Source organism: Lepisosteus platostomus, chromosome 7 (assembly GCF_059453375.1).
Source record: "Lepisosteus platostomus isolate fLepPlt1 chromosome 7, fLepPlt1.hap1, whole genome shotgun sequence".
In the NCBI taxonomy this organism is placed as follows: Eukaryota; Metazoa; Chordata; class Actinopteri; order Semionotiformes; family Lepisosteidae; genus Lepisosteus; species Lepisosteus platostomus.
Genome location: NC_142617.1, coordinates 39,400,728 through 39,428,410, shown reverse-complemented (window position 1 = coordinate 39,428,410; position 27,683 = coordinate 39,400,728). Strand labels below are relative to the sequence as shown.

The 27,683-nt window shown below is 41.4% G+C and overlaps 2 protein-coding genes across 4 annotated transcripts; one reads left to right on the top strand and one right to left on the bottom strand.

The window, feature by feature from the left end:
• Positions 1–409: 409 nt before the first annotated feature.
• Positions 410–18,232, top strand: LOC148658699 (epidermal growth factor receptor kinase substrate 8-like protein 3). Of its 2 annotated transcripts, none has more exons than XM_088640195.1 (20): positions 410–669; positions 4,442–4,523; positions 5,399–5,469; positions 6,155–6,219; positions 7,060–7,218; positions 7,488–7,637; positions 7,759–7,835; positions 8,195–8,328; positions 9,078–9,178; positions 9,833–9,953; positions 10,594–10,697; positions 11,273–11,347; positions 11,960–12,108; positions 12,641–12,806; positions 13,323–13,354; positions 14,825–14,918; positions 15,420–15,533; positions 16,325–16,410; positions 16,819–16,951; positions 17,341–18,232. In XM_088640195.1, exons 2-20 carry the CDS (start codon positions 4,465–4,467, stop codon positions 17,377–17,379), a joined length of 1,929 nt encoding a protein of 642 aa, XP_088496321.1. In that variant the 5' UTR covers positions 410–669; positions 4,442–4,464; the 3' UTR covers positions 17,380–18,232. The 2 variants fall into 2 exon arrangements, with proteins under 2 accessions (XP_088496321.1, XP_088496322.1); XM_088640196.1 differs by having other exon boundaries at positions 411–669; positions 10,618–10,697.
• Positions 18,222–25,166, bottom strand: LOC148658698 (glutathione S-transferase Mu 3-like). Of its 2 annotated transcripts, XM_088640206.1 has the most exons (8): positions 24,924–25,166; positions 23,065–23,140; positions 22,166–22,230; positions 21,828–21,909; positions 21,011–21,108; positions 20,044–20,139; positions 19,541–19,651; positions 18,222–18,501 (listed from the first exon to the last, which is right to left on the bottom strand). In XM_088640206.1, exons 1-8 carry the CDS (start codon positions 24,957–24,959, stop codon positions 18,406–18,408), a joined length of 660 nt encoding a protein of 219 aa, XP_088496332.1. In that variant the 5' UTR covers positions 24,960–25,166; the 3' UTR covers positions 18,222–18,405. The 2 variants fall into 2 exon arrangements, with proteins under 2 accessions (XP_088496332.1, XP_088496333.1); XM_088640207.1 differs by lacking the exons at positions 23,065–23,140; positions 24,924–25,166 and adding an exon at positions 22,385–23,033.
• Positions 25,167–27,683: the final 2,517 nt, after the last annotated feature.

The following is a 27,683-nucleotide window of genomic DNA, read 5'->3' as shown; positions in this document are numbered from 1 at the left end:
AAATATTAAATATTGAAATAATTTGATGTATACCCTAAGAGTAAAAAGCCATTTGTTTTTTCTGACCGATGGGTAGTCTTTTCTGACGTTTTATTCTGAGGTGGGTGAGATTGGGACTTTCCTACCTTTTGAAAGCGGTATAGTGTCCTGTGGGGAGCAACATGTAAATGCCTAGTGTTAGATTATAAGTATTCCACACCTTGCATAAAAAAATCAGCAGTAACTGCTGCAATCATCTGCTGTAAAATACTTTATGTGCATTTTGCAAGAGCTTCTGTGTAATCTCTACAGCCTGCTATAAAAAACTAGGCATGGCTTTTTTCTGTCATTCTCGAGGGTTATCCTATAAAATTGTTTACAATCGGGGGAACCTTTGAGCCCAGGCAGAGTGTTAGCCACTCCCTTGCTTATATGTTCCAGGAGCAAGCCTTGGGGTCCTGTGTCCATTTGCTGATGCAGAATATTAAAATTACAAAACGTCTTGAGAGAGGGCATGGATTTTCCAGGAAGTGGACTTTAACCCAGCTTTGTGAGCAGAAAATCTTTCTCCTGGTAGCTGTGTTTAATGCAAAGAAAAACCTTACGATGTCTGGATTACACACACGGGGAACGTTGTGGATTTGAAAACTGACAAGTGAGACAAAAGGGAAAAAACAAAGAAGAAAAAAGGTAATGTTTTCATATAGGGTGGGAGTGTGTTGATCTGGAGTAAGGTCAAAGATTTAGAGGTCGGCTGTGCAATTAGTTCAACAAGGAAATACCACAATTATTAATCATGAGAAATGGGAGACTACTGTATATGTTATGTGGTAGAAATTGTGACTGATGTGAATGTTCAATATATAAAGGAATCAGTTATGTGTACTGTAAATACTTTGAAATGAGACTTCTTTAGTATTAAGAGTATCTTTGTCTTCAGACCATAAAAGAAAGGAGAGAATTATATGTGATTGTATACACATACAGATGTGTGTATAAAATGTTACATAACACCTTAAGCTGTTAAAAATAGAAGAAAATGCCTTTAGAGCTTTCAGTAAATTATAGTGAATTTTCAAAATAGGCGTTTTAAATGAGGTTTAAGTACGGTAATCTTTTTGCACCGATCAGCACCAGGAAATAACATAGTGACTTTAATGTCTAACTAACCGTATCTTGTGATCATGAACATAAATAATTGAGTTCGAAGCTCTAGCAGCTAAAAGCCTGAAAGAACATCCTTTATTCATCTTTCGGGAAATTTGTTGACTTCCAAAATCTATGTGTTGTCAAATATGATAATTTGATGTTAGTGACTTAATATCCAAGAATTTTTGACACTATCAATTATTCTGAAAAGAATCTGAGCAGCATTTATAGTTTGTGATGTCAGGCTATTCCTTATTTAAGGTAAGTTCCATGGACGTAATCAAGAATCCTGATAGGTGAGATTTTTGCCCGAGTTTGGCATAGAAATCTTGAGGCATTCTCAGAAACTCTCTTATCTAGCCATCTTCTATAGGGGTTAGGGGGTGGGCACACCCAATGATTGTGTGCAGCAGCTCTTTCCAGATGTTTGTGAGTCATTACTTCCGATTGTATGAGTGTAGTTTTATTCACAATGTGATGTCCTGTATTCCTTCGTGGAAAGAATCTAGCCTTTTTATGACCTGAAGGACATAGGGCAGCATTCAGGGATCTGCTACTGTGATATACAGAGGATAAACAGAGCATGAAGTGTAATTGCTAACATTTTGTTTTAACTAAATGAACATCTTTAAAATTCAAGATGTTTTAAGTTTCTGCAGTACTATCCTTTGTGCATGTGCATTGCAATCTAACGCCGTATTAACGCATATGAAGTCGTAATGCAATACAGATCTGTTCTGCACACCCCACAGAGACTAAACGTCAATTAATACATTGCCTTCATTAACATTCTAATTATCTAGAATATCTACCTAGACGCTAAAAACGACAAGAAAATAATAATTGACTTTAAAAATCTGGAATGCTACTAAAGTCGGAGGGCCTAGGCATATTGTACTTTTTTTAGTTTAGTGACAACTTGAGGAAAACCATTTTGACTGGGTCCAAATCAAAACTTCACCAAGCAGATGATGCTCACTGCTGGTTTGCAAATGGCCTGGTTTTTCTACGTAAAATAAGTTAGCTAGTGAGATTGTGAACTGGGGCAGCATGGTGGCGCAGTGGCTAGCATTGCTGCCTCTCAGAACTAGGGTCTCACTAAATTCCCAGGATTCAATCTGTGTACGGTTTGTTCGTTCTCCCCATGTTCATGTGGGTTTCTTCCAGGTGCTCTGGTGTCCTCTCACAGTCCAAAGACATACAGTATTAGTAGGTTGATTGGCTTCTGGGAAAACTGGCCCAGCTGTGAGTGTGTGCATGTCTGTGTGTGCCCTGTCATGGAGTGGCATCCCATCCAAGGTGTATCCTGCCTTATCCCCATTGCTTATCAGGATAGGCTCTGGCTCCACCCTGTATTGGATAAAGAAAATGGATGGATGGCTTGTGAGATGACAAAGATAAGTAGTCTGAAGTTTTGTCCTGTTGGAAGTCCGAGATTAGAAGTAATAAATCAAAAAATCTTGTCTGTGGTTCTGTAGTTCCTCTAACACAGCATTGCTTGTAGTTAATGTGTAGATGAATTTTAAATCGGGTGTTTCACATTATTGCGTATGCGTGATTTACTTATGAGAAAGCATGTTGGAGATTTTTCAATCAGTACGTTTTTTAATATTGGGTATTTGTAATGTAAAGTCAACTTCAATTCAAAATGTCCTCTAGGAAAATCCTCTAGGAATGGTCAGTGTCTATAATTCCTGAAAGGTAAGTAAAATGTCATTGCCATTTTGTTTTCCAGATGATCAATTATTGAATTTTTAGGCATTGTTTTTAAAAATCCTTTTGGGTTTGACATTATTTTTTCCATTCATATTATTTTTGTACACTAGAATGAAAGTGGGGGCAAAACTAATTCAATCTGTATATCTGTACAGGCTGTATAGATGAGTCAGGTGTTGCCTCCAGTCTGTTTATCTGTGATCATCTTCAGGGCTTTGCTGTCTGCGATAATGTAGAAATGAAAGATTAACTAATGACTGGGGTGTAATGAGTAACAGCGTGTTACTGTATCAATGTGATGGCTTTTCCTTTTACCAGCCAAAAACAGAATGGAGAAAAGATTCTGATTTTCTTTTGCTTAGATATTCTGATCTGTCTTATTAATGATATTCTCCCTGTTTCTGTCTCAAGTTCATTGTTTCATATGCTTCATTGATCAAGATATATTGAAGTTCTGATAAAGGAATAAGGGCCAGTGAGGCTTAATCTTATATAAACTCACTTTGTGGAACAGTTAAACTCCCCTCTGGTCATTCATTTTTTAAAAATTATCTGTTGTTAGAAAACTCTATACCTTTACCGGGAATAAACAGCTTTCTGATAATGGATAGATAAAGATTTTATTTTATTTAAAGTAGTTGTAGGGTTCCAATAATGTTTACTTGCTGTGCTCAGGACTGGGAGATAGTTGAGGAAATATTTACTTTGGCTGAAGAGAAAGTTGGGCACCACACATAATAAATATTTAGCTAACTTTATCAATTGAACATGGGCTGAAATGCCATTCAATCAGTGCCCTTTCTGTCAACTAATGTTTGAGATGGAAAATAATCCTAAGGCTGCAGGATCAAATTAGATTCACATTAGTTATGCTCTCCATTAGCCAATTAAAGTAACAAAGTGAGTTGATCAACATGACTGCATCCTACAGTTCAACTGCTGCCAGAGATCTTTTGCTATCGTATTTATTGCCTAAATTCTGTGAAGCAAATAGTGTTGTCTAAAAAGACAGACTGTAGCATTAATATATATGAACATAAACATCTACGAAATAAACATATTATTATAGTAATATTTCTGTGTGCCACAGTCAAAAATATTTCAGCATTGTAAATCCTTTTTATATTTCGCTTGTTCACTTCTGAAGAATCCAGGGGACAGATGTGGATGTGGAGGGTGTGGGTGTATCCTGCCTCAGCTCTGGCAAAATTGTCAGAAATTCATTATATTCATGGGGAATGAAAAGGCCTACAGCACCTGCAGTACCTCTCTGCAGAATGTTCTGTCACTGTGCTTTGTCTAGTTTCTTGGGTTGTGGGTTTTGGGGATCAAACCAGTGCCCAGGTCTCACTTAAAGAACATCTGGATGAGATCCTGCAATCAGGACAGAAGTCACAAAGGGGGGTAAAGGTCTGGAACAAGCTACTCAGCCATGTTGTTGAAGCCCACACTCTGGCTTCTTTCAAAAACAAGCTAGATGAGAACCTCAGATCACTACCAAACCATCTAGATGGGCCCAAATGCCTCTCGAATGTAACCGTTCTTACAGGTGTGTTTCTCAATGCCCTGAGTAAATCAGCTGTTTCCCATGTTTCAGATCCCTGCTGCTCACGCCTCAGGATGTACAGAAACAACAGCCTGTTTGACTCCAGGGACTATGAGGGGCCTTTCCTGTCCAAGTAAGTCAAGGGTGTGGTGTTGGTGCAGTGCTTGTGGGGAGTGGAAAGGGGCAGTTCTGGACCTGTTTGTGTTTGACCATTGGATCATCAGTTTCTAAACACATGAAAAATGTTGTTTTATTCACTCTGGTACAGAAAATCCACACTAAGCAACCAACAGTATGACCATCAAATACAGTACATGATCTAGCCTCTCCTGATTTAAATGACATGTTTGGCACAGATGAATAAACAGGTTGCAGATTTCCCTACTCCAAAACTTGACCTGATAATTTATCAGGTCCCCACAGACTACAACTGGCCAGCCCCCTGTGTAGTGGACAGGCTATGTAGAAACCCCAACTGTAATGGCTTTGCTGGAGATGAACAACTCTATAAAAATGTAATGTAATGCATTGCAAAATACCTTTCATGCCAGGGCATCCCAGAACACTGTGCAAATTTCTAGAACAAAAATTCCCATGAAAATGCACTGTGGTGCCTCCTGACTGGCTCAACCTGGAAAGGTTCTTGCTTGAGCACAGGTTCAAGTCTACAGTCATGAGTTCGAGCCTGGATCATAATGGTATTAGATTGGGATTGGGATTCTCCAAGTGATAGCTCTCAGCCAAAGGTCGGGTGGGACTGGATGGCCAGAGCTCACCTGGGTGACTCCTGTGACCTCCCGGACACTTGCACTGCGATGCTGTCAGTGAGGGACACACCTCTACTCCTGTCGGAGCTACTACCCGACTGTGCTGCCTGTACCCCTCTTCCTTGTCCTCTGTTGTGGAGTTGTTTACTGATAATCTCTTGATTGACAATTCACCAAGTAGCGGGCACGTGGCTAATCTCCACACGCAGGTCACTGACCCAGCTGTGTCTGTGCTCCGCAGTGGGTTCCCTCGTGATGAGCCCTCGTCAGAGAGGTCCAGCCTGTCACGCCCCAGTGCCAAGGCCATTTACAGTGAGTACAGCCGGCTGCTGCTCGTGCACTTCGTGAATCAGGGTGGAAATGTTCAAAAATCATCCCAGTACTCACAAGAGAAACTCTAATGCTAGATTTAAGCTTTTTTCGTCTGTATTGTAAATACACATTGTGTTCCAGAATATTCTGAGGCTGAAATGGCAGTCACATCCATAGAGCCATTGTCCTGAAGATATCATAGATGTAGTATATACCTAGTTGATAATGCAGACCAATTACACCCTGTAGCCGAGCAGATTCATTTATTGAGGGACCAGGCAGCGTAGATAGCCTCGCTTTTATGGGCAGTTCTTTCCAGCAAGGTCTCTACAAGGCCATTTGCCCCTATTTTTACAGAAAACAATTAGGCCTTTTCACAACTGAATTGGGGTGACAGGCCTTGGACATGCAGTTAATTTGAGTTATTTTGTCCTGGTGTCATTTGTCACTAGTATTTCACGAATCATGAAGGTCTGTTCCTAGAATAGTGGAATTGGGTCGGGCAAGGTTGTTTTTGTTGTAATCTTGGTTTATGGTACTCACTGAGTTCTAGCTGCAGGAGATCTAAAGTTAATAATTCTTGGGCTCATCCCTCTTACCTGTCAAGGCACGTTTCATATCAAAAAGATGTCATATCGAAAAACCTGGCCTTTGTACATCAGGTCTTCTTCTCTTTTGCTTACAGAGCAGAGGAAGGAGTATGCAGAGTCAATAACCAGACAACCAGACAACTTCCAGTTCCGGGTGGAGGTACAGTCTGAAAAGCAGCTTCACTAGCCCATCCCATGTAGAAGAAAATACTTCCAGATTCAGAGCTGTTTAATTTCAATTCATGTTAGAAAAATCTCTTGCAATCAGGTCTGAAGACAAAAAAGCACAGCAAAATCTTCAAATACTGTGAATTTACATAGAATGAAAAGAGGTGGAATAGTAGCAAGGTGTTAACTGCTTCTATTTCATAGCTCTTGGATACTGAGTTTGATTGCAGACTGGGGCATCTGTGTGGAGTTTGTGTGTCCTTCTATACACATGCTCATGTGTGTATTCTTTGGGAGTTCTATTTTCCTCCCATGTCCCAAAGACCTGATGTTTAAATTATCTGGTATCTCTATATTGTTCCTTTGTGTGTGCCCAATGATGGACTGAAAAACTGTGCATCAGGGATAGGAATTCCCGGCGTTCTGATAATGGAGTCATTACTCATGCTGAGAACCTTCTCAAAGCGCAAAAAACAGCAAAGAAGTAGCCTGAATCACAAGACGTCTTCAGGCATTCAGACGGTTACACAGATTAGAGGAGGACTCTCTCTAACACTTGTTGCTTCAAATGGAAAATTGAGGCCCTCGTTTATAACAGATCTGTGAGAGAACAAAGGCCAAACATTTGTACCTCTTTCTGTCCTGCACAAATGTGTTCTTCCTGTAATGGGCTGAAAAACAGATGTTTCCTCACCACTCTCTTAGACAGACCACATGCTATATGGTTAGCTGGATATTCTCCTGCTTTGTTCGTGTCCTCCTGCGCTGGTTTGCCAGTCTGCCCGCTGGGTCCTCCAAGAGCTCAGGCCACCCTCTTTCCCTCCTCCTGCAGCACCTGTTCACAAGCGAGCTGGACAACAGGGAGGTGCACACCGTCAACGACTGCATCTCCCAGCTCAAGCAGCTGGACGCCCAGGGGCGGGTCTGGGGTCAGGACATGCTCCTGGAGGTTCAGGGGAGCAGCCTGCAGCTCACCGACATCGAGACCAAGGTGAGGAGAGGGGCCAGGGAGGTCATTCTGCTGGCTACTGGCTGTTCGAGGTGTCCCTGCCCTCATGGTCACTGATGTCTAGTGCACCTGTGCAGTGGCCAGGCCTGAGCAACTGGGAAGGAATAACTGGTACTTCTCCCAGATGAACCAGAGCTGAGCTTCCTCCACTTACATGGATCATATGGTACTGTGGGTTAGAAATGAATTTCACCTTTGAGCCACTGCTTTGGTTGAATGTCAGCCTCTTTTCCTCTCTTTGTCTGCTCCAGGAGGAGCTGGAGTCCTTCCCCCTCAGTGCCATAGTGGAGGTGAAGGCCGTGCTGCACAGCTGTGTGTACGACTCCATCCTGACCATCACCGTGCAGGAGCGCAACAAGAGTCGGACCAGCGTCTTCCTCTTCCAGTGCGAGGAAATGGGGGTGAGGATGCCTTCTGGACATTGAGACCTTAACCTGGGTGCTCTGTCCCTTTGTCAAGGCAGAACTCTGTGCAACATACAGAGCTCTCTCTGCTCCATTTCTCACTGTGTGTCCCCTGCAGGCAGAGCATGTCAGGGCAGACTTGGACAAGGCTATTAACCAGAGGAGAGAGGAAACAGGGAACCAGGACAATATCCGGTAAGGCTGAGAAGGCCACACTGTGTCCAGAAACAAATTCTGCCTTTCAGTATATGCACTGTGATGACAGGAACTGCACACACAGCAAGATATGTAAGAGCTTTCTGTTGCAGAAATAAATGCACAGGCATTATTCTGAAAGTACCCATGTTAGTATACAATACTGCACGGTTATGGAAAGAAGAAATCCAATTAATACAATTTTTTAACTTGTTGGGCAAATGCTGAAGATTATGGGAATTTTCCTCAGGGAAAACTCTCCTTCATGTAAGTAAAGTAGCCCATCATATAAGCTTGGAAGGTCTTTCCCTGGTCAGTGCTGTTTTCAGTGTCTACCTCTGCCCTCTCATCTCTCTCAGGGACAATCTGGAGAACATCATTGGCCAGCAGGGCCCGAGGCAACAACGCAACAAGCCGCCTCCCCTGCTGCCTCCCATGGACAGGTGGTCTGGACCAGAACCACACTCGTCACAGTGGACCACTCCAGATTATGGTGGGTCTGTCTAAATGACTCCTAGTCTAATCACTGTTTGAAGGAATGGCAGGCAGTTTAGGACCTTTCTACGGAAGGATCCACAGAGCTGTGAAACCCAGACCACAAGAAAGGATAACATAAGATGAACCTGATTGTTCCACTTTACCCATTCTGTGGTGTTCAGCAGATGAACATGATGGACATCAATATCTTTATCATTGGCAAACCAGTGGGCGAACTGCTGTACTCTTAGGAAATGACATATACAGGCAGTTTGACAATATGGAAAATTGAGGCTTAAAACTCATAAACATTTCCTAAGAGTAAGAGGCATCAACAAATGAAAACTAGTATTTACTAATCAGGATGTGTAACACCTTAACAGTGACTGATGAGTGGTGCTGTAACTTCATGGGTTCTGGTTCAGTTCTGCACTGGAGTGCCCTCTATGTATGGGTTTTGTAGGGGTGGGGCTCTTTTATCACGAACTTGCCCTGTCTGGAGTAGCACTGCTACAATACCGACCCCAAAGTAGCTGGAATTAAATTCTAGGGAGGAAAAGAAAGTGGAATAGTTGTTACAATTTAAACAACAAGGCTTTGTTTTGCATTTTGTGGAGTGACTGAAATTGCACAATATATGGGGAAACGCTGCAGATGTTTTGGTTGTGTTTGTGTGTAAGTGTGCAAGTACAATGTGATGACTTGTGCGTCACTGACTGTGTGAGAGATACGAGTGATCGCTTCAATTCTCTGTGTCTCTCCCAGAGGAGGACAACCACTCCCAACAATTCATGCCCCAGGAGGAACCCCAGTATATGCCAGAGGAGCCCCCAGACCTGCAGAAAGCTGAGTTAGAGAGGAACGTGGTCAGTACTCACACTGTAACGATTAGAGGAAGCCAATTGGCCCATCATCCCCTGCTGCTAACAATAAATAAAAAATAGATATATATTTTAAAGCACTGTCTAGTCAAAAGCATAGGAAATACATCAACAGATGATAAAGTGGAGTGACTGGAAAATTGGTGCAAAAAAGTAGATAAAAAGAGTGCGAGGTTCTTGTATTCCTTGATTGCCTTAAAAAGAGCTTTCAAAATTGTGAATAAAACAGCAAACAGCAAGTTCATCTGAAGGCTACTGTAACCACATTGTGTGACTAGGGACACCATGATCATTCATAACAAAGCTAGATGCTTTCAGAGTGTTACTGTTCTTTGTGCTTGAGAAAATGAATGTGAGTTAAATGGTCCATTTTCTTCTTCATAAAGGCTTGTTACTGTATATTCTAGTGTTCATCCTACACGAAAATGGAGAGGATACTGTCCGTCTCTGTCATATTCCCTAAAATGCTTGGTGCACTTCTACCAGATTTCAGCAAACTGTCTTAGTGATTGTAGCAGAAATACAAAAGTGCACCTATGAGGCGGCCACAAACTGAATCTACTGCCGTCTCTCCCTGGACAGGGGTGTGTACAGAGAAAATAAAATGTCTGGGCTTCATGCGTGTGTGTGCATGTCTAGGAGATCCTGAACCACGTGCTGAACGATGTGGAACTCTTTATTGGCCAAGTGGGGGCAGTGGTGGCACAGACCCCAGGGAAGGAGAAGGAAAAGAAGAGCAAAAAAAATAAAAGTAAAAAAAGTGAGTCTAAAAAAAGATGAACCATGAAATTGTTTCCCTGCACTTTATTTTTCTTTTATAAAAGATGTCTGCTGCCCAAATATGATTTATTCTATTTATGTCCTTATATTGCTGAACAAAGTTTCAAATGTCCAACCTACTTATCTGTAAAAGAGAATATATAATTGCATATTAGTGTTCATTTTCATCACAATTGGCAAATAGGCATTTTTATCACAAAGTAAACTTAGTGTATTCTGGATCTTTTGATCTCTTTTTTAATAAAATACTAATTTCACAAGGAAAAAGGTAAGTTAACTGAGAACCATTCTGACGTACGAGCAGTAAGAATGAAGACCTGTTTGTACATTTGAGCAGTCTGAGAGAAGTAAGTTGCTTGAGAGTACAACAATGTTTGTTTGAACTCAGCAGTATCCAGTTTAAAGACTCCAGAACCCTAACAACTACCCTACGCTGCTGCCTTGATGTTTATAAAATCTTTCAATCTTCACTCGAAGATTAGTCTAAGATTTCACTAGCCTGGCTGTGGAGTTTTTTCCGAATCTACAAAGGTTTTTCAGTAAGTAAATTCCACTTAATCAACCTGGGAAAAAGCAGTATAGCAGCACCTGTCCCAAACTGTATGAGACATTCAGTGGAGACTCTGCTTGTTCGCTCTCTGCAGATGCTCCTGTACAGGGATTACCATCGACAGGGGAGTTCGCCTCCTGTATGCAGAAAATCAAATATGGATTCAATCTCCTGGTACAGTATAAATCAACATCTGTTATCTTGTGCCTTATGATGTATAATATGAACCCTTGTTAAGCACAGTGAAGGAAAGCAAGAATGGGAAAGTGCAAAAATGAACACCATGTGTATTTACTGTCAAACTTTCAGCTGGTAAGGGCTGTTGAGAATCAATATAAATTGTGGTAGCCCAAAAATGCAGCATTGTTTGCATTTAAAATTTAGAGCACAACTTCCAGTTTAAGCGTTTTAAGTGTGATCTATAATAATGCAGTGTGAACTATTAGAAAATGTTGTGTAAGCATTCTACTAACATCACTCTCAACAGCATACCATGCGTCTGCTCATGATTTGTTAACTGTATTGCAAGAGGCAATGGGATCATTTGGATTTCATCAGTGGTTTATTGTAACTGTAATGATGCACAGTGTCGTACTCAGCCTGTAAAGGGCAGACGTTTGTCTTCAGAGAAAAGTAAGATGAACTGTAATCCCTTGCAGATGAAACTGTTTCATCCTATGTGCTCCTTTCATAATACATTGCAGGAATATTCTGCTAATTAAAACCCATCTGCCCTTCTCTGCCTATAGGGGAAGCTGAATGGCAAGATCCACAATCCCAGTGCACCTGACTTTGTCCATATCCTCTTCTCAGCTTTGGGTTTTGTGAGTATCGCTCTCATGTTCTCACCTATTTCTGCTCAGGAGAAAGTGCAGCAGGTCCGGTTATGGTTCCTATTTGTGTGCTTACTGTATGTGTGCCTAATGTCATTTCTCCACGAAACGGGAAGAGCATTAAAAATGAAGAAGCAGCGGCAGGTTTTTTTTAGAATAATGGGCTGTGGGAGTCTGGAACATGCTACCCAGATAACTTGTTGAAGCTGAAAACCCTCGTTTCCTTCACGAAACATCTGAATTAGGGAAACCCCCCCCCCCTCTCCTTGTTACGTGTATGAGACGTTTTTTCAGAGATGTATTAAGGCTCATGAGAGAGGGGCATATTCTAGCAGAACCTTGGGGTTACTAAGCAGTTTGATGGGACATTTTATGAGAATTTATTTGTTTGTACAACCACAGAGGACACAGTAGGTTCACAGATATTTGCATTGTTAAATTGTGATGGCTGCTTTCCGTCTATCAAGTGCACTTTGATCAGATTTTCATTAAGTCCCGAGTAAGTAGATGTACTAAAAAAAAGACAGCTTAATCATTATGGGACTTCAAGCATGTGGAGGTATCCAGACCGGTGGACTATCTGCTCTCTCCCCACCTTCTCAGCTTACATCTAATTGCCCCTGGAGAGACCTTCCGCCTTCCGTCCTCACCCCCCTGCTCACGCCACCAGCCATCCAGCTGTTGAGGCAGGAGGTCAGTCCTGAGGAGGACCAGCTGTGGCGCTCGCTGGGTGATGCCTGGAATGTGCCCAGGTGAAGCGCTTTTTGCATTTCTTGTCCGAACTGTTGTGTCTCAGCTTTTTGTTGAAGTGTGCCAGTGGAGCGCCTTTCACTACTTGCTTCTGTGATCGTGTTCCTGTGCAGTCTCGGCATGGGGGGTGGGGAGATTAGGGTTTCAGCTCTTAAAACAAACATGGTTTGGGGGCTGTTGTGGTCAAGACATACTGTCCCCAGTGTGGCATCACCTGTGTTACATCAGTAGATGCTTTGGAAGAAAACAGTGTTTTCAGAGACTCCCTTCCCTATGGTCCCCGTTTCAAAAACACTCCATTGAGATCTATAAGGATTTAAGCACCTGTCACTATATATGCCATCTGGGCCTCTCCCAAAAGTGATATTAACAACAGTGTGCAAAGGAACAAGTAATAGGTTTATTCCATGATGAAAAAAAGAAGAAAGAAAACACAACAGCAAGGCTGGACCTGGGCTGTACTGGGATGGAGGAGGGTGTTATGCCATCGTTGTCTAATGCTAACAAGGGATCGTATCTGCCCCTTTATTTCAGATCAAAGTGGCCAGACGGCAATAACATCCCTCCCTATATCCCCGAGTTCTCTGATGGCTGGCAGCCACCAACTCCAGTGATACCACCCACTGCAAACCACGCCAGCATGAGGCGGGAGAGTCGCCGGGACTTCCCAGAGAGGGAGAATATGTTCACGCCTGAACAGGTAGACATGCGACAGCCACGGAAATAAAGCTGCCTGATACCGTAGAGATAAGGCCTTAGTTAATATCTTTTCAAAAGCTTTTACATTTTCAGAAAAGTCTGTCCTATCTTGTCATTCACTGTTATTTTTACACACTTTTCAGAACATAAAACATAAACATAAAAGCTGTGTTCGACATAAAAATAACAAAAAACATAAAAGTTCAGGATATACTTTTTTCTAGAGACCCAAAACTAGCCCTCAGTTACTGACCATGCTGTCATGTTAGAATGTCCTGTCTGTCACGCAATACTGAAACTCCTTAGTATTGCGCAACTGTTTAACACTGTTAACTGTTAACTGTTACTGTCTTCTGTGGTTTTATTAGTATTTTATGCTACAGTTACAGCATTTTTGCATGTTAACTGGACTAGCATTGTAAATCACTTTGGATAAACACACATCTGTGAATCTATATCTATGTATTTATAATGTATATGTAATGACAGTATTCCTTTTTGTGTTTCCCCCCTGTAGAATCCAGAACCCTGGAGCAGTCCCCAGACACGGTAATGTAAAACCAGCAACAAATATAAAACTAAAACTATCTTTTATGCACTCTTTCAAAACCCTGGTCAGTGGCCACATGTGTATACAGTATGTCATACAGATTAATTACGAGCCTTACAAGCTTTGTTTTTTTTATGTTCAGATTGTACCAAATTGTCTTGAGAAACAACTTTGCATCCACTTCACCCCACTCTCCCACACCTGGGTGACACACAGCAGCCATTCTCCCCCAGCTGCCCAACTGTGCTCAGTGTGCAGCAGATCCGATGGAGAAGTGAGAAATGGCTTCAGCAAGTAGATGACGGGGAAAATGTTCGGGAGGCCAGATTGTGCAAGTCAACCCAGAGTGGAGTTTAGCCATTAACTGTGCCCTGGGATCTTTAATGACTAAGTGGTCAGGACCTGAATGACAGCATCTCCTACAGCACAGTGTCCCCAGTCACCATACCTGGGCAACGGTTTGGAAGTTCTGGCTGTTTCATGCAGGCACACCATCTTCTGGTCCACCACTTATAGCAGAAACCTGCTTCTTTGTTCTTGGAAAAGGATTTCACAGTTCTTTCCTGACTGTTTTCCTTTTCAATCCAACAGAGCACACAATTCAACCTTTTTATAAATAAAACAATGTTTAAATATCTCTGAAACAATAAACCTGAGAGACAGGGGAGGTGAAACCAGGAGCTAATTTCTAACCTTATTCTTCTATTTAAGAGCAGAAACTGTTTCAAAAATCACAAGCAAACAGTTTGATATAAGGGCTTGATGATCTAAACTAGCAAAGTTTGCAGGGTTGGAATGAAAACCAGAAAATAGAAGAAGGGTCAAAGACCAGGACCGGGAAACCGGTTTATGGCTCTCAGGGAACTGGATTGAGGAACTCTGATGTAATTGTTTCAAAACTAATTGTATTAGTGTTTGAGGGAGAAATATGATATGATAATACTTAATTGTCAGATTTATCAGAAATATGTCTTCTATCAAATACAAAATAAGCACATACAGTTCATAGATGTAATACTTCATCAGTTCAGGTGGGTAGCTGTAAAGAGTGTCTCTCTCACACCTGAAGAAGGCTCCACGGCCGAAACGCTGTGTTCTCTTTCTTCTTTTTTTCAGCATGGAATAAACCTATTACTTGTTCCTTTGCATACTTCATCAGTGTCTTCCTGATCTTTGTACAGATCATATGTATCTGTCTGTTTCAAAAGATTTTCCAAAATGTCTATTTTTACTGTTTTTTATTTCAAATTACTTTTCAGAGGTTATCACTTGTGAGACTTTGGCATCCTGCACCAGTCTGTTTGATGTCAAAATGTCTATTCTCTGTTCTGTGTTAAAGAGCCTGTTCATTGCAACATCCTAAAGCTTTTGCTTAAAGTCATGAGAGGTTTCCTGCAGTCTGTCTGTGCATTGCTAAGTTTAATATTTCCAATGTAAATGTCTTTACAATGTCTGTTTCTCTGTCACAGCTCCAATGAGAACCCTTGTTACATGCGTGTGATGTATGATTTCATGGCCAGGAACAACCAGGAGCTGAGCATCATGAAAGGGGATATAGTGCAGGTGTGCCAAAATCTTGTCAATATGTGCACTAACCCATCTTGTGTATGTGTACTAGTGCACAAATCTGTCTGCATGTGCATGCATAATCCATGTTGTGTATGTGTGCACCTACACTGATCTATCTGTGCTGTATGTGTGTGCACTAACCCTTCTTGTGTATGTGTACAGTACATGTGCACTGATCAGTCTGTACACGCGTTCATTAGTCCATAATTGTCGGCATGCACTGATTCACTGAATTGCTTGCATGTGTGCCTATTTCTTTGGTGCCTCTATGCATTTGTGTGAGTCTATCTGGTGTGTTTGTATACCTCTGTGTCTCTGGCTGTTTGACATCCATCTATGGGTCCACATATTTGTCTTGTGTTTTCATGTCCGCGTGTGTATTTGTATGAGGATCTGTCTGTCTGACATCTTTGTTGGGGGTCTGTGTGTTTTTGTGAAGGATCTGTCTGACATCTGTGTTGGGGGTCTGTGTGTGTCTGTCTCTGGTGCGTGCAGGTTCTAGATGACTCCAGGCAGTGGTGGAGGGTGCGCAATATCCGAGAGGAAGAAGGCTTTGTGCCACACAACGTTCTGGAGTCCATGGAGGAGAATCCGCAAGCCGAGTACCAGGTGAGATGTGTCAGAATACTTCCCCAGAGTTACATGGCATTTTCCTGGCTTTGCTATGGTTATGTTACGTTTCTGCATTTTTCTACACTTTCCCAAGGCTCTGTATGACAGAGGTATGGTACACCATGTATGACATTGGGTTTGATGTACTTTACTATACTTTACTCTGCTTTAACCATAGAATAGCACATTACATTTTAAAAATAAAAATATGACCTTGTGACAAAGTAAACTTTATAAAACTGTACCAACCTTGTACTGGACTGCACACTTTCACATATTGTCTGCATGAGGTAGAGGGCGCTTTCCCTTTCCTTCCTTCCTAAATGCAAAATAATATATTTTGTTACAGCAAGCTGAAGGCTTAATGTGAGATTTTCAATATTTCCAGTTCAATTGCATATGCTCTATTGATAACCAATGACTGAGACAGAGCTTTCTGGTTTCATCATCCCTGGTCTCAAAGTTACACATTGACTAAAATACGCATTTCTTTCTGCTCCAGGTCTTTAACCATTGTTCAGAAAGTACCTCAAAGGCGAATCACTAGTTTATATTAGTGCAGCTCACAAACCATCTCTCCAGCTGTGTATAGCTTTGTGGATTTGCATGTCATTCTCACTGTTGGGCATCAGCACTCTTCATCTGGACTCTAGAGTGGGGCAGTCTTCAGAGATAAGGGTGGGTGGAGGGCAGGGCGACAGTGAAGCTTATCGCAAAGGCAGGGGAGCATGCTAACTGAAAGTTTAATGTCTTCAACACCCCCCCGCACCCCCTTCTTCCTTTCCTAGGATGTGCTGAATCCTCCAAGTCTGAACAAGACTTCCAAGCCTCAGGAAGTGAAAGCCTGGTTGGAATACAAGGGCTTTTCCAAAATGTAAGGCCTAGTAGATATATACCCCTGCTCAGTTCATGGATTCTTGCTTCTATGTTGTGACTGTTTCTGGTGTAATTGTTAACAAACCATGCATACCTTATGTCTAACAGTTGCGTGCAAGAATTAAATGTATTGAAACTAATAATTCCTTTCAGTAAATGCCATCACCATTAATCTCATTCAAATGTATTTTCTCAGCTAAGAGAAATTTAGCTACATGAATGCTCACTGAAGATGTTTTATTCAGTGAAATAAAATATTCCATGCAAGATGTGGAAGAAGTGCATCATATGTTTTCAGGCAGAGCTAATGACAAAATCCAACCGTCTACTTGAGTTTCAGTATGCCTCAATGAACAAGAAGAAGGTGGTACAGTTTCTCACCAGAAAGCTGTGTGTGTGTCTGCAGAACGGTACGCTGTCTGGGCGTGCTCAGTGGGTCTCTGCTCCTGGGAATGACGCGTGACGAGCTGAAGTCGGTTTGTCCAGAGGAAGGTGGAAGGGTCTTCTTCCAGCTGCAGGCTGTCAAGTCTTCACTAGCAGTGAGTTCCTTAAACAATCCCCCCCACACACACACACACCACTGTGGGCCAGTGAGAGCTACACTCATCACTGTACAAAGTCCACACCATTCAGGGTTTGATTTAATGAATTGGAGGTCTCCAGCACAGTGGCACACTGCAACCCTGACTGTTTAATCTGTCAGGAATTTAAATTAAAGGGCCACAAATACATGAATCCTTCAGCATTCAGAAAAGAAAAAATGAACTTTATGAAAAAACATACAAAAATCTTAAACAATGAAGTTCCATAACTATAATCAGTTATGGTCACCGCAAACTCCCGACACTTCTCGGCACTGAATGAAAGGAGCCTCTAATACGGATTTCATGTCAACTCTGTAATGGCTTAATTGTATTTTGTTTTTAAGCTTGCCAGTGAAAGTGGACAAGACCCATACTATCGCTGAGCATGGAGAGACTACAGCTGAGCTGTGAAACTCTTAGAGACAGGATGTCTGTGCAATCCTGTTTGTTACCATCAAAGTCCCCCGTCCCCTTCAAAAACTAAAAGTCATTTTTGTAAAACTGGTTCATTGGTAGTGCCGGTAGTTCTGCACTCCATTATACCCCGGTGGGCCCACTAGCTTCTCTTCTACATATTGGACTCATTGATGTACATGTGGATCTCAGTTAGAAATGTCTGGGAACACATATACAACAATGAAGAAGGAGTTTGTGTTAAATGAGAAGAAAAATATAAAGTTGAAGTGGTGTATTTTTGCATGATATACCAGTGCACTTCTGATTAGAGTGGTATGTGGAATGTGCTGCTGAAAACGCATTTCTCTTGTTAATGACTTAGTGATACTAATATATCAATGGCATGAAAAATTCAGTAATTTAATTACTGTAACAAATTTAAAAACTGTAACAAAATGTTTATATAAACCAAATGCATTAACAATGTACATAAATTGCCCTTTCTGAAAAAATGGCATTCTTACAAAACGAGTTTGTCATTTATTAAAAGTGTTGTGAAGATAAACCATTAATCAATTCCAATAAAAAAGCCCTTCACTGTGATCACACTTTTAAAAACTTACACAGGTTTAATTACTAATTGACAAGAGTGCTACATTGCTATACCAACTGCAAAGATAAATTATTATATTTAAATTGGAAAAATAATCTGCATGCATCCTTCCTGTATTTCAGAGCTGTTAACTACCCTGCCTAGAAATGTAAAAATTTTACAAAGTTCTAACTTATTAATCGCATGTATTTATAGAGCAATAAAGCAATCACACCCTTAACTTTTAACAGTTGCCTTTATTTTAGAAAACACAGGTGGTTATCACAACTCAGTGCTAGTTTTTGTTAGGTCAGTTAGAGAAAATTTAAACCGACAATTCTCCTTGTTCTAAGACACATGTTTCCAAAAATATTTTGAAGTGCTGTATTTTCCTGTATTGGATTTCCACAAATCCTTTACTTCATTCCTTCTTGTTTCCCCACTTTGCCATCTTGTTATTTACGGGGGTCTTGATGAAATTCTTTGATTTCATGTAGGCCCCAATCTTCTCCAGCGCCTGGCAGAGAAGCACACAAACCTGTTAGCGGGAGGTAGACTTGCCCATATTGTAATGAGCTGGAAGAGCTTTGAATGGGTCAGCACTTTGAATTGGCTGCAAAATAACAAGATTAATTCCATGCTTAAAAGTAAAAAGGAGAAACAATGTCAGCTGTAGAACCTTACTCAAGTGCCTTCTCATACCTAAAGAAGGCTCTACAGCCAACTCATTGTTTTTCCCTTCTACTTTTGAGCAAAAAATTAACCTTTACTTGGTCCTGTAATTAAGTTAAGTTCAACGACTGGTTATTAACATCTTGCCTGCTGCTCATACAGTACATGGGGAGAATGGGAGTGGGGGACAGGACTCTTCTGAAATGAAGCCCCTCATCAGAGCCATTAATTTTTTGACGCTTTACAAATACCTCAGTCTCACAGGAGTCAGTGCAGCTCACTGATGTCACTGCAAGCATGCGGGCTCCCATTAAGTCACAGGAGCAACTAATTCCAAGCTTTCCTCTGGCAGTGCTCTGCCACTTACCTAGCTCAGGCTCAAGATAGTGAGATGTTGGGGTAGAGCACCAGGACAGAACACGGTTTGGTTTTTGGCACTCAGATTAGAGAAGTTTCATTTGATCTCTTCTTATCTGACCTGTTTATTACTGATGGCACATCCCTGTGTTGACACGCCAGCTAGAAAATGCTGTTCAATATAAAACTAAATTTCAGAGGTATTTTAATTAAAACAACAGATCTGTTAATACCCATTTACTAATGGCTGAACTGCAAGATTCAAGAATGGGGCAAGTGAACAAAATCTCAGTAGAGAACATGCAAGCCTGGATGGATTAACAGTACTGTTCAGTGATTAACAATAATCTGTTTTACAAAATGTCATGTCCTAGAGTTTCAGAAAAATGGGACATTTACACAATAAAATAATGCAGTATGCTGGCATTGCAGACTTTTAACATTTTAACACGCTGCTTTTCACCCAAACAAAAAGCCACCTTTCCTTTCCACTGATTCACCAGGGTACAAAAAAAACAGACACTCACCTCAAACCTGTCAAGGAACTCTTTCAGATTCTTGAAATCATCGAGACACTTGGGTTCAAACATTCGGTGCTGGTCCAACAGCTCGTACATGATGAAGTCGACAAAAGTGATCTATCAGAGAGAGAACAGCTAAGGTTTCACTCATAGTTTGCATTTAGTGCTTCATATGACAATCTAGCATTGTGTAGAAGCAGCATTCAACTTTTTTTTAAATAAAGTTTTTATAGCTTGTCAGAAAAGCGAGCTGGATTCTATCTCAAGGAGGTATTATAGATGAAAATGTACTGACCCACACAATTGCATATCAGTTGTCTATTCACTTCTAAAAGCACTTGGGCAGGAACACAACAAATGTCACCATAGAAGGAAAACAGAATAAGACTACAATTTACTCTCTGTGGTATCAAACAGAGCAAGTAAGTCTGGTTACCCATGTCCACATTAAGATCAGTTATAAGTAGCCCACAGTATCTGTCCATTTTCAGAATTCATTTTTCCCCAACCTTATCTCCTGCAAACCACTTCCTCTCTCCCATGAAGTTGGAGAACTGCTTCAGGACACTTGGGAGCTTCTCCAGGTATGCAGACTTCTGGTTATCCTGCAAGAGTTCAATTAGCAAAAAGAAGAAGTTTGTTCAGCAATGTTTGCCACGCACAAGGAGAAAGTGGACATTCACATCCCCTGCCTGAGTCACACTAATCTGACGCATCAGGGGATAAAAACCATTAATGACTAACTGGTCTCAATGACCAGTTATAATTATTATATCCGCAGTTTGGCTAGAACCTAACAGATGCAAGAGAGACGAGATATACAGCCTGTATTTGGAGAAGTACACCTGGCTGAAGGTACTGGCAGCACTGAAAGAAGAGTGAGGCTGCCCAGCCACCCCCCTTCATTACTGTGAGGACTGAGCCAGGGTGCTGCAGGTGTACAGATGTGGTGGCAGGAGGGGTATGAGAGAGATGCACAACGGAAGTCTCAGGTGTGAATCCAATATACTGTACACCAGTGAGCAGAAGTGAGTGAGATTAGGATCAAACCTTCCTCCTGAACTTCTCTTACATCTCCGTCATGTGCGTGATGCTTTGTGACATTCTGCATTCAGCCTTACATTACAGGGGTAGCTCTGCGTCAGGACATGATTTGGTTGACCAAAGCAACACAGAAGTTATGGTTACCTTTATTATCAAAGCACCTTTCCCTCAAGGTATAACAGCAGTGTCCCACCTGGCATTTGAACCCCTATCCCTCCCTTCAGGAGCCTAGAGCCCAGAAGTTATAATTAAGGTCATATGTTTGATGCTTGGTGGACATGCCTCCAGTCTTTAGATTATGGCCCTAATGTTGCAGTTGCAGGTTAAAGCCTGGTAAAATTTACTGCTACTTTAATACTGAAACTATTAAAGTAGCAGTAAATCACTTATCACCGCTACGGTGCTACGTGAGCACTTATCACAGTTACTCACGTAGTCTCTGTAGCAGAGGATGACAAAGCCGTTGCGGAAGTCCATCGCCTGGTTTTCCAGAATGTCCACTCGAACTATCTCGTCTTCTTTCTCACCACCTGAAAGCCGAAGCAGAGACACAGCTCTCAGTGCAGAATTCATGGTGCCCTGTATCCAAACCACATGCGCGGGTGGTCTTAAAAGCCAGGGTGCAGGCAGGTAGCATACATCGACCTGCAAGTGTGGTTTAGGTATCCTTAGCTGCTGTGGTTTGGAGGCAACGTAGTGTTGAGGGCGAGTCTCATAACTGACAGGTTGTGGCTTCAAGTTGATGCTGCTGCTGATACTGCTGTTGTACCTTCAGCAAGGTACTTTACCCCAGTTGCCCATGTCCCAATGGGGACCAGCTGGGGGTAATCTGGCTTCCCATCCAGTGGGGAGTCAGATGTTTAACATAATGGAAACCAGGACAAGCTCTGGCTCAATGAGCTAACGTGGATCAAACATGGATGCTACTGACCTGTACTGCTATTATTAAACAATGCTGATGTTAAGATTTAAAACTCTAACAAATCCAGGCTTGCAATATCTGGCCAGGTTATGACAATACACGCAGTGCAATAAATTCTTTGTTTCCCTAACTTCTTTGCTTCTTCATTTCGGGGACATTCATTTATGACACGTAACTCACAATCACAGCTCCAGGTTCACTTTCATTTTGTAGACGCACATGGAATCAAACAGCATGGTGCGAGAAAGACAGCCTTCCTCCACCAGTGACCTCACACAACCACTTGCAGAGATCGCTACAGTACAAACCATGGGGAGAGGTACTTACACAGATTGTGCTTGCGGGCGATGTACCTAATGATGGCATTGCTCTGCGTGATCTTCCTGTCGCCATCAATCAGGTAAGGGAGCTGAGCAAGAAGGCACAGAAAGAGAGAATTATAACATGTTTATAAAAACAAAAGGAGGCCATTCAGACCAGCCTGTGCAATTGATTACTAGAAGCCAATTAATCTGAGAATCTCAGTCATCTGTTTTCCTAATAGAACTGACAGAATCTGCCTCAATAACGATTCCTAGATATACCATACTGCTACAGCTCTCACTAAATCGAAGAAACTCAAGGCAGATATGCATATGTGAAAACATGCATACAGGACTACTTACATTAGGGAAGTCCATTCCCAGCTTCTCCTTCTCCCCAAACCAGCAGCTCTTGTCATAGTCAGGAGCTGAGAAGCAGAGGAAGGGCAGAGAGGTAATTAAAATATTTCCTTTTGCACAGGTGCCTCTCCTCACACCCTCAGCCAATGCGCACTAACAAGTGTTCTGTAAACGAGCCAGCAGGCTGAGCCCGAGCAGTGGTGCTGTCCCTGCACGTTTCACCTGATCTTCGCATCTCTGCGTTCCCCCCACAGTGCTGAAGAAAACACCAGCTTCTCTAGCTTGCTCATGGTCTCTGTGGCTAAGGCAGAGGTATCAAACTCAACTCCTGCTGGCCCTTGTCTCTTCTGGTTTTTGGTCCAACCTTAGAGTAGACATTAAACAATTAACCTAATTATATTAAATATATTGGATATTTCTTAAGGGTCTTGTTCATTATGAACAAAATGCATTTCCGTAAATGTATATATACCTATAAAGCATCTTTAGGCCTGGCTAGACATTATTTGGGCTGGTAATTAACAAATTAGACCAGCTATTCAACTGAGAGAGGTGGAACAAAACCCAGAAGACACTGGGCTCCCCCAGGGGCTGTGTTTCAGATCCCCTGGGTTAAGGTGAAGCTCTTATTACCAGGAGGATTCCAGTAACACCAGTGCCGCACTGTGTAAGCAGGTCACTGGTCCCTCCTGTGCACCGCCCTGTGAAAGACAGGCAAAATCACGGCCCACTTCGAACTTCTGCCAATGTGACGTTCACTCCCTCAGCTGCTACGCATAAAATCATCTCTCAAACAAACATTTTAAAAAATAATTTCTTTCCAGCTTCCCCTTTCATACCTTACACAATGCATAAAAAAGGGGGAAACAATATTTTAAAAAAATCCTGCTGGATGAGATAACCTTGTCCACAGGAGTAGAACTTCTCTTCATATTTGGTGCCAGTGTACTCCAGCAGGAGGCGAATGGGCTGAGCCAGCTGCGAGAATGAAATACAGAGCAGTGAAAACACCTACTAAATAAATACACTTTTACCAATACAGGTGTTTCAGGGAGGACCCTCAAGCACCTAATTTATTCATTCCCCTGGCCTTTTCTTCAATCCATGCAAGAGAACTGGAATACAAGAAAGCTGACAGACGAGAAGAGGCCACTGGGCCCACCTGGCCTGTTCGTTTGTTAGCAGTTAATCCAGCTGTTTCTCGAATGAAGCCAAAGTATCAGCTTCAGCCACCGGGCTGGCTGGGCAGCTTGCTGCATCGAACCCCTCTTAGCTTCAGATTCAATTTGTCAGGAAAAAAGACCTACAACTTCGCTGAAACTTATTTTTGTTCGACATGGGGTAGCTTAAGTATTCTGCCCCTACAGCCTAGGTAGCAGCAGAAAGTGAAAGCTCTTCAGATGGGCAGAGGACAGTTCAAACACCCTGGGGTGTGAGGGGGAACGCGGGGCACCTTGAACTAAAATAATCCCGAACCTATGAGGAATTCATGCTTGGATACAATTGGTCTACTAAAGCAGTGGCTAAGGGCAGTTGATAAGCACATACTGTATAGCACGCACATATAGCAGGATATATTAACTGTTTTCAGATGTTTTTCCAACTTAGCAGCTGGTTATGTTAAAAAAAACCTTTATTAGCTATCGATCACATGTGTAAAAATACTTCGATTTTTTTAAAAGGCGAACGATAGTTTTTTTTTAGATTGGACCATGCACACGCCAACGGTATTTTAATCAAAGTGATGCGATAAGGCACTCGACTCGACACGTTTTTCAGTTTCTCTTGGCTGCGAGTCTTCGTACTGTGTGCTAAGTCCCCATTTTAGATTTTCAGCTTGAATCAGCTGTTCGTCTACCTTGACTGTAGACCATAGGATCATGTCAAGCCTGGCCAGTTAAAGTAATCATCCAAAGTTATCATCAATCAGATCTTTTGTATCTATACAGTTTCTGAAACGTTCCGTAACAAACGTTCAACGGCTTTCTTGACAACATTACCTACAGTACTTCCGCGGAATCATATGTAAAGTAAGGCTTTTACAAGCGGACCTTAACCTGTATAAAAATCAGATGGTGTGCACGGTTAATTCTACTCTTTGGGTCTCAAACCCTTAAAAGGGTATTATACATTAGATGATCGACTATCTGCAAACCAAAAAGTACAACGATTACAAACAATACTGAAGTGTTTTGTAACCGTGAACGTAATACATAACAAATACAGAAAACAGATAATTGAACCTAAAGAATATACCAGAAGCAATTATTATACTACCGTACATTTAAAAACACGCTCAGTTCTCCTGTAGTCGGTACAGATACAGTAGTAAATACAGCAGTCAGTATTCGTTCTGCATATTTTGGTTTTTAAAATTTCATTATCTCACACACGACCACCGTCGGTCCGTTTCGGCGGTGCAGATTTTCAAAGTTCTCCCCGATTTAATGTCGTACTACTGTAAATCAACTAGACGGTATTTGGAAAAAAACATGCTTGTAGATTTCCAGGGGATAATGAATTGGATACGACATCGGGTCAGACTCAGGCTCCCCCGCTAACCTATAGTAGAAAAGGTTAGAAAATGGGAGAAAATTGTGGACAGTCGCGGGCCTAAAGAGCTCAGATCAAACAAAAGAAGCTCTTGTTCGAATTGTGCAATCGCACAGGGTATCTGAGGCAGAAAGTGCGAAATAATACACAGCGAGCAATTCTAGCATGCATTTAACGATAACAAGAAGACAATAAGTGTTTCTCTTACCCCTCTGATATCCCAATAAGCTAGTACCATAGACATCTTGCACTCACTCTGTTGATAAAAGTTGCCAGTATGTAACGACACACTAACTCCCACTCCAAACCGAACCGCTTTCTGTGAAAGTTGCGTGACTGGTGTCAGAGGAAATGTGGCCCAATCACAGCCTAGACTACTAAGAGTAGGATATTTCAAAAGAAGAAAGCTGATTTTAATAGCCCGTGACTGAATAAGAGCGAAGGGGAGTTGCTATATAGCTACAGTATATGGGTTTGGTTACATTCGATGTGCGTCTGGGAGGAGCGAATCTCCATAAATTGTAAACAACTTCACAGCTTAATAAGGAGAGATGCAGCGAATTTCTCCGAGTGATTTGGCGTGGCAGTCAGAAGAGGCTCACGAAGAGCTGTGGTTTGGTGTGTCGGGTTCTAAATACTGTAAGTCTAAAAGTGGTTAAAAAAACAGTAGCGCACAGGATAAAAGTCAGAACTTGCAACCTTTCAGACGAACAGTTCGACAGGGCACAGGGCAAATCTTAAATCCCACAGAACGACTCACGTATGAACGTTTAACAATAAAAAGCTCTAATTAAAATCGATTTTAACTTATTAACTGTAGTTTTGAGAGTGCATTTCATCACGCACATATTGTAATCTCTTGGATATAAAAGTCTCATTGCTGCAAAGGGAATTCAACTTTTCAGTATATGCAAAATGCTCTACCTAAGATTTCTGCTGGAAGATCTTAATTAATCTAAAAAGGAGAGAAAAATGCGTGAATATTAGCATTAAAAATATCGCTGATCAAAATGACACCAATAAAAAACACCTGGGTATAATTCCAATACTAGTATCTGAAAACATAGATTAATACAGTGAAAAGTTTCTTTTCATTCTGAGTAAAAAATATTAGTATGAGTATAAAGTATTAGCACAGGAGCTCCATCTACAACGAAATCTGTTTTGCTTTATGGTCTTTGTAAAGCTTGAAACAGGTAAAAATGGTCAAAGACACACCTTGGTAGCAGAACCCTTATCTTCAAAGTGTGTTTGTAACACAGTCAATATCTTTGTAGCTCCATTTTTAACCTTGAACAAGGCCTATTTTGAAATATTTGCAATGTGACTTAGATAATTTAGTCATCTATGTACAGTAAGCTGCTCATTACAAGAAACTCAGAATGTATCCCAGAACCACAGAGGGACAAGGCAGGAGTACACCTGGAAGTAATATCAGCACATCACAGGACACACACACAAACACACACCTCTTTGGAAGGTAGTAAGTAACTAGAGCACTTGGAATAGATCTACACAGATCTGGACACTAATGTACTTGCAAACTCCACCTGAAGTCCGGAAGAATGTTTTGAGAAGGTAAACTAAACTTTACATGTGTTTGCAAAGTTCAGTTCCTGAGGTGTAGTAAAATAAAATTACTCTGTACTAAATAAACAATAAACCTACTTCCAAAGAGTAACTATGCAGACAATAAATCTTTGAACTAATGATCTAAAAAAGTTTTTTATTTTTTGCTTCCAACATATTAAAATACACCTGCAGCAGTGGTTATTTTACAGCTCCCAGCACATACAGTATAAGGGAGGAACAAAGGAAGTTCTGACTGATGGTTACCGTTTTGTCCGTTGGAGGAACTTTAAACTGAAAGAATGATTGGAGATGGTGTGAGCTAAACCCTTGTGTGTAATGGGGATAAGCATAGCCATATGACTGCATGGAAATCACATCATTAATATTATAGCAACTCAGGACTATGACTCCAGTATGTCAATAGACAATGTGGTGTACTTTTTTCCTTTCCCCCTTTTTTTCTCAGCTTTTATTCCAGGTCCAGTCATCACCTACTATAGAACACCAGACTGTGTGGTAATTGACAAGTCACTGAGGATGAAAATAATACTTTTGATTTTGCGGTCTTAGTACATTTGGAGGGCTCTGTATAATACATGTGCATTTCTCTATTTACATACTGTATGTAGTGTATATGCATATAGCAAGAGAAAGAAATACTGAATCCTGTAATGTACACATTTGAAACTACCTACACCTACAAGTGCAATTTTGTTGTTTAATTTTCGTAATAACTTTGCTATTGAACAAGATAAATTACCTACATTTTTAGAATGAATCAACCACAGGAGGGAGCTCCAGCTCTCTCTACAGGTTTACTACTGCATTCTGTATGCTCGTACAGGAAGAGGAATAAAACATACGCTTATAAAACATGCGTAGTTCTCTACTATTTATAAACCCAACTGCACAGCTAAATACATTATAAATGGGACACTAGTGTTTTAACATTATATACGTTTTCCTTTAAATTAATGCTTACTTAATCATGATAAGATTTTTTGGTAAACTTAAATGGCAGAGCTACCACCTTGTAGCCTGATCTCAAATGCTAAGCCAGCCGGATCCTGGACAGCAGCGAGACTGAGGCCTCTAAGGAAAACCTGATTGCTGCTGTAGGTGGTGTTGGTAGACGAGTAGGAGGCGGTCTTCCCTCTGGACCAGAGTTTCAAAACCTGTCACCCAGATGGTGACTGTGGGCACTGTGCTATGTTGAGGAGGAGGTTTGGTCCCTCAGATGAGATATCAAGCAACAGTCCTGACTAAATTAAAGATTCCTTGGCTGTTCATAAGAACAGGGGTGTGAATTCTGGTATTCTGGCTACTTCTTGTGTTATTGGAGCAATGTCTCAGTTTTTCACTCTCCATCGGGGGAGATCACCATCTGATTGGCTGT

Excerpts from the sequence above, each read along its gene's own strand:
- LOC148658699 (XM_088640195.1), top strand. The coding sequence starts at position 4,465 with ATGTACAGAAACAACAGCCTGTTTGACTCCAGGGACTATGAGGGGCCT. Across the intron at positions 4,524-5,398 it reads GAGGGGCCTTTCCTGTCCAA|TGGGTTCCCTCGTGATGAGC; the intron begins GTAAGTCAAGGG and ends TGTGCTCCGCAG. Across the intron at positions 5,470-6,154 it reads CAGTGCCAAGGCCATTTACA|AGCAGAGGAAGGAGTATGCA; the intron begins GTGAGTACAGCC and ends TTTTGCTTACAG.
- LOC148658698 (XM_088640206.1), bottom strand. The coding sequence starts at position 24,959 with ATGTCTATGGTACTAGCTTATTGGGATATCAGAGGG. Across the intron at positions 21,109-21,827 it reads CGCCCGCAAGCACAATCTGT|GTGGTGAGAAAGAAGACGAG; the intron begins GTAAGTACCTCT and ends TTCGGCTTTCAG. Across the intron at positions 19,652-20,043 it reads AGTGGTTTGCAGGAGATAAG|ATCACTTTTGTCGACTTCAT; the intron begins GTTGGGGAAAAA and ends TCTCTCTGATAG.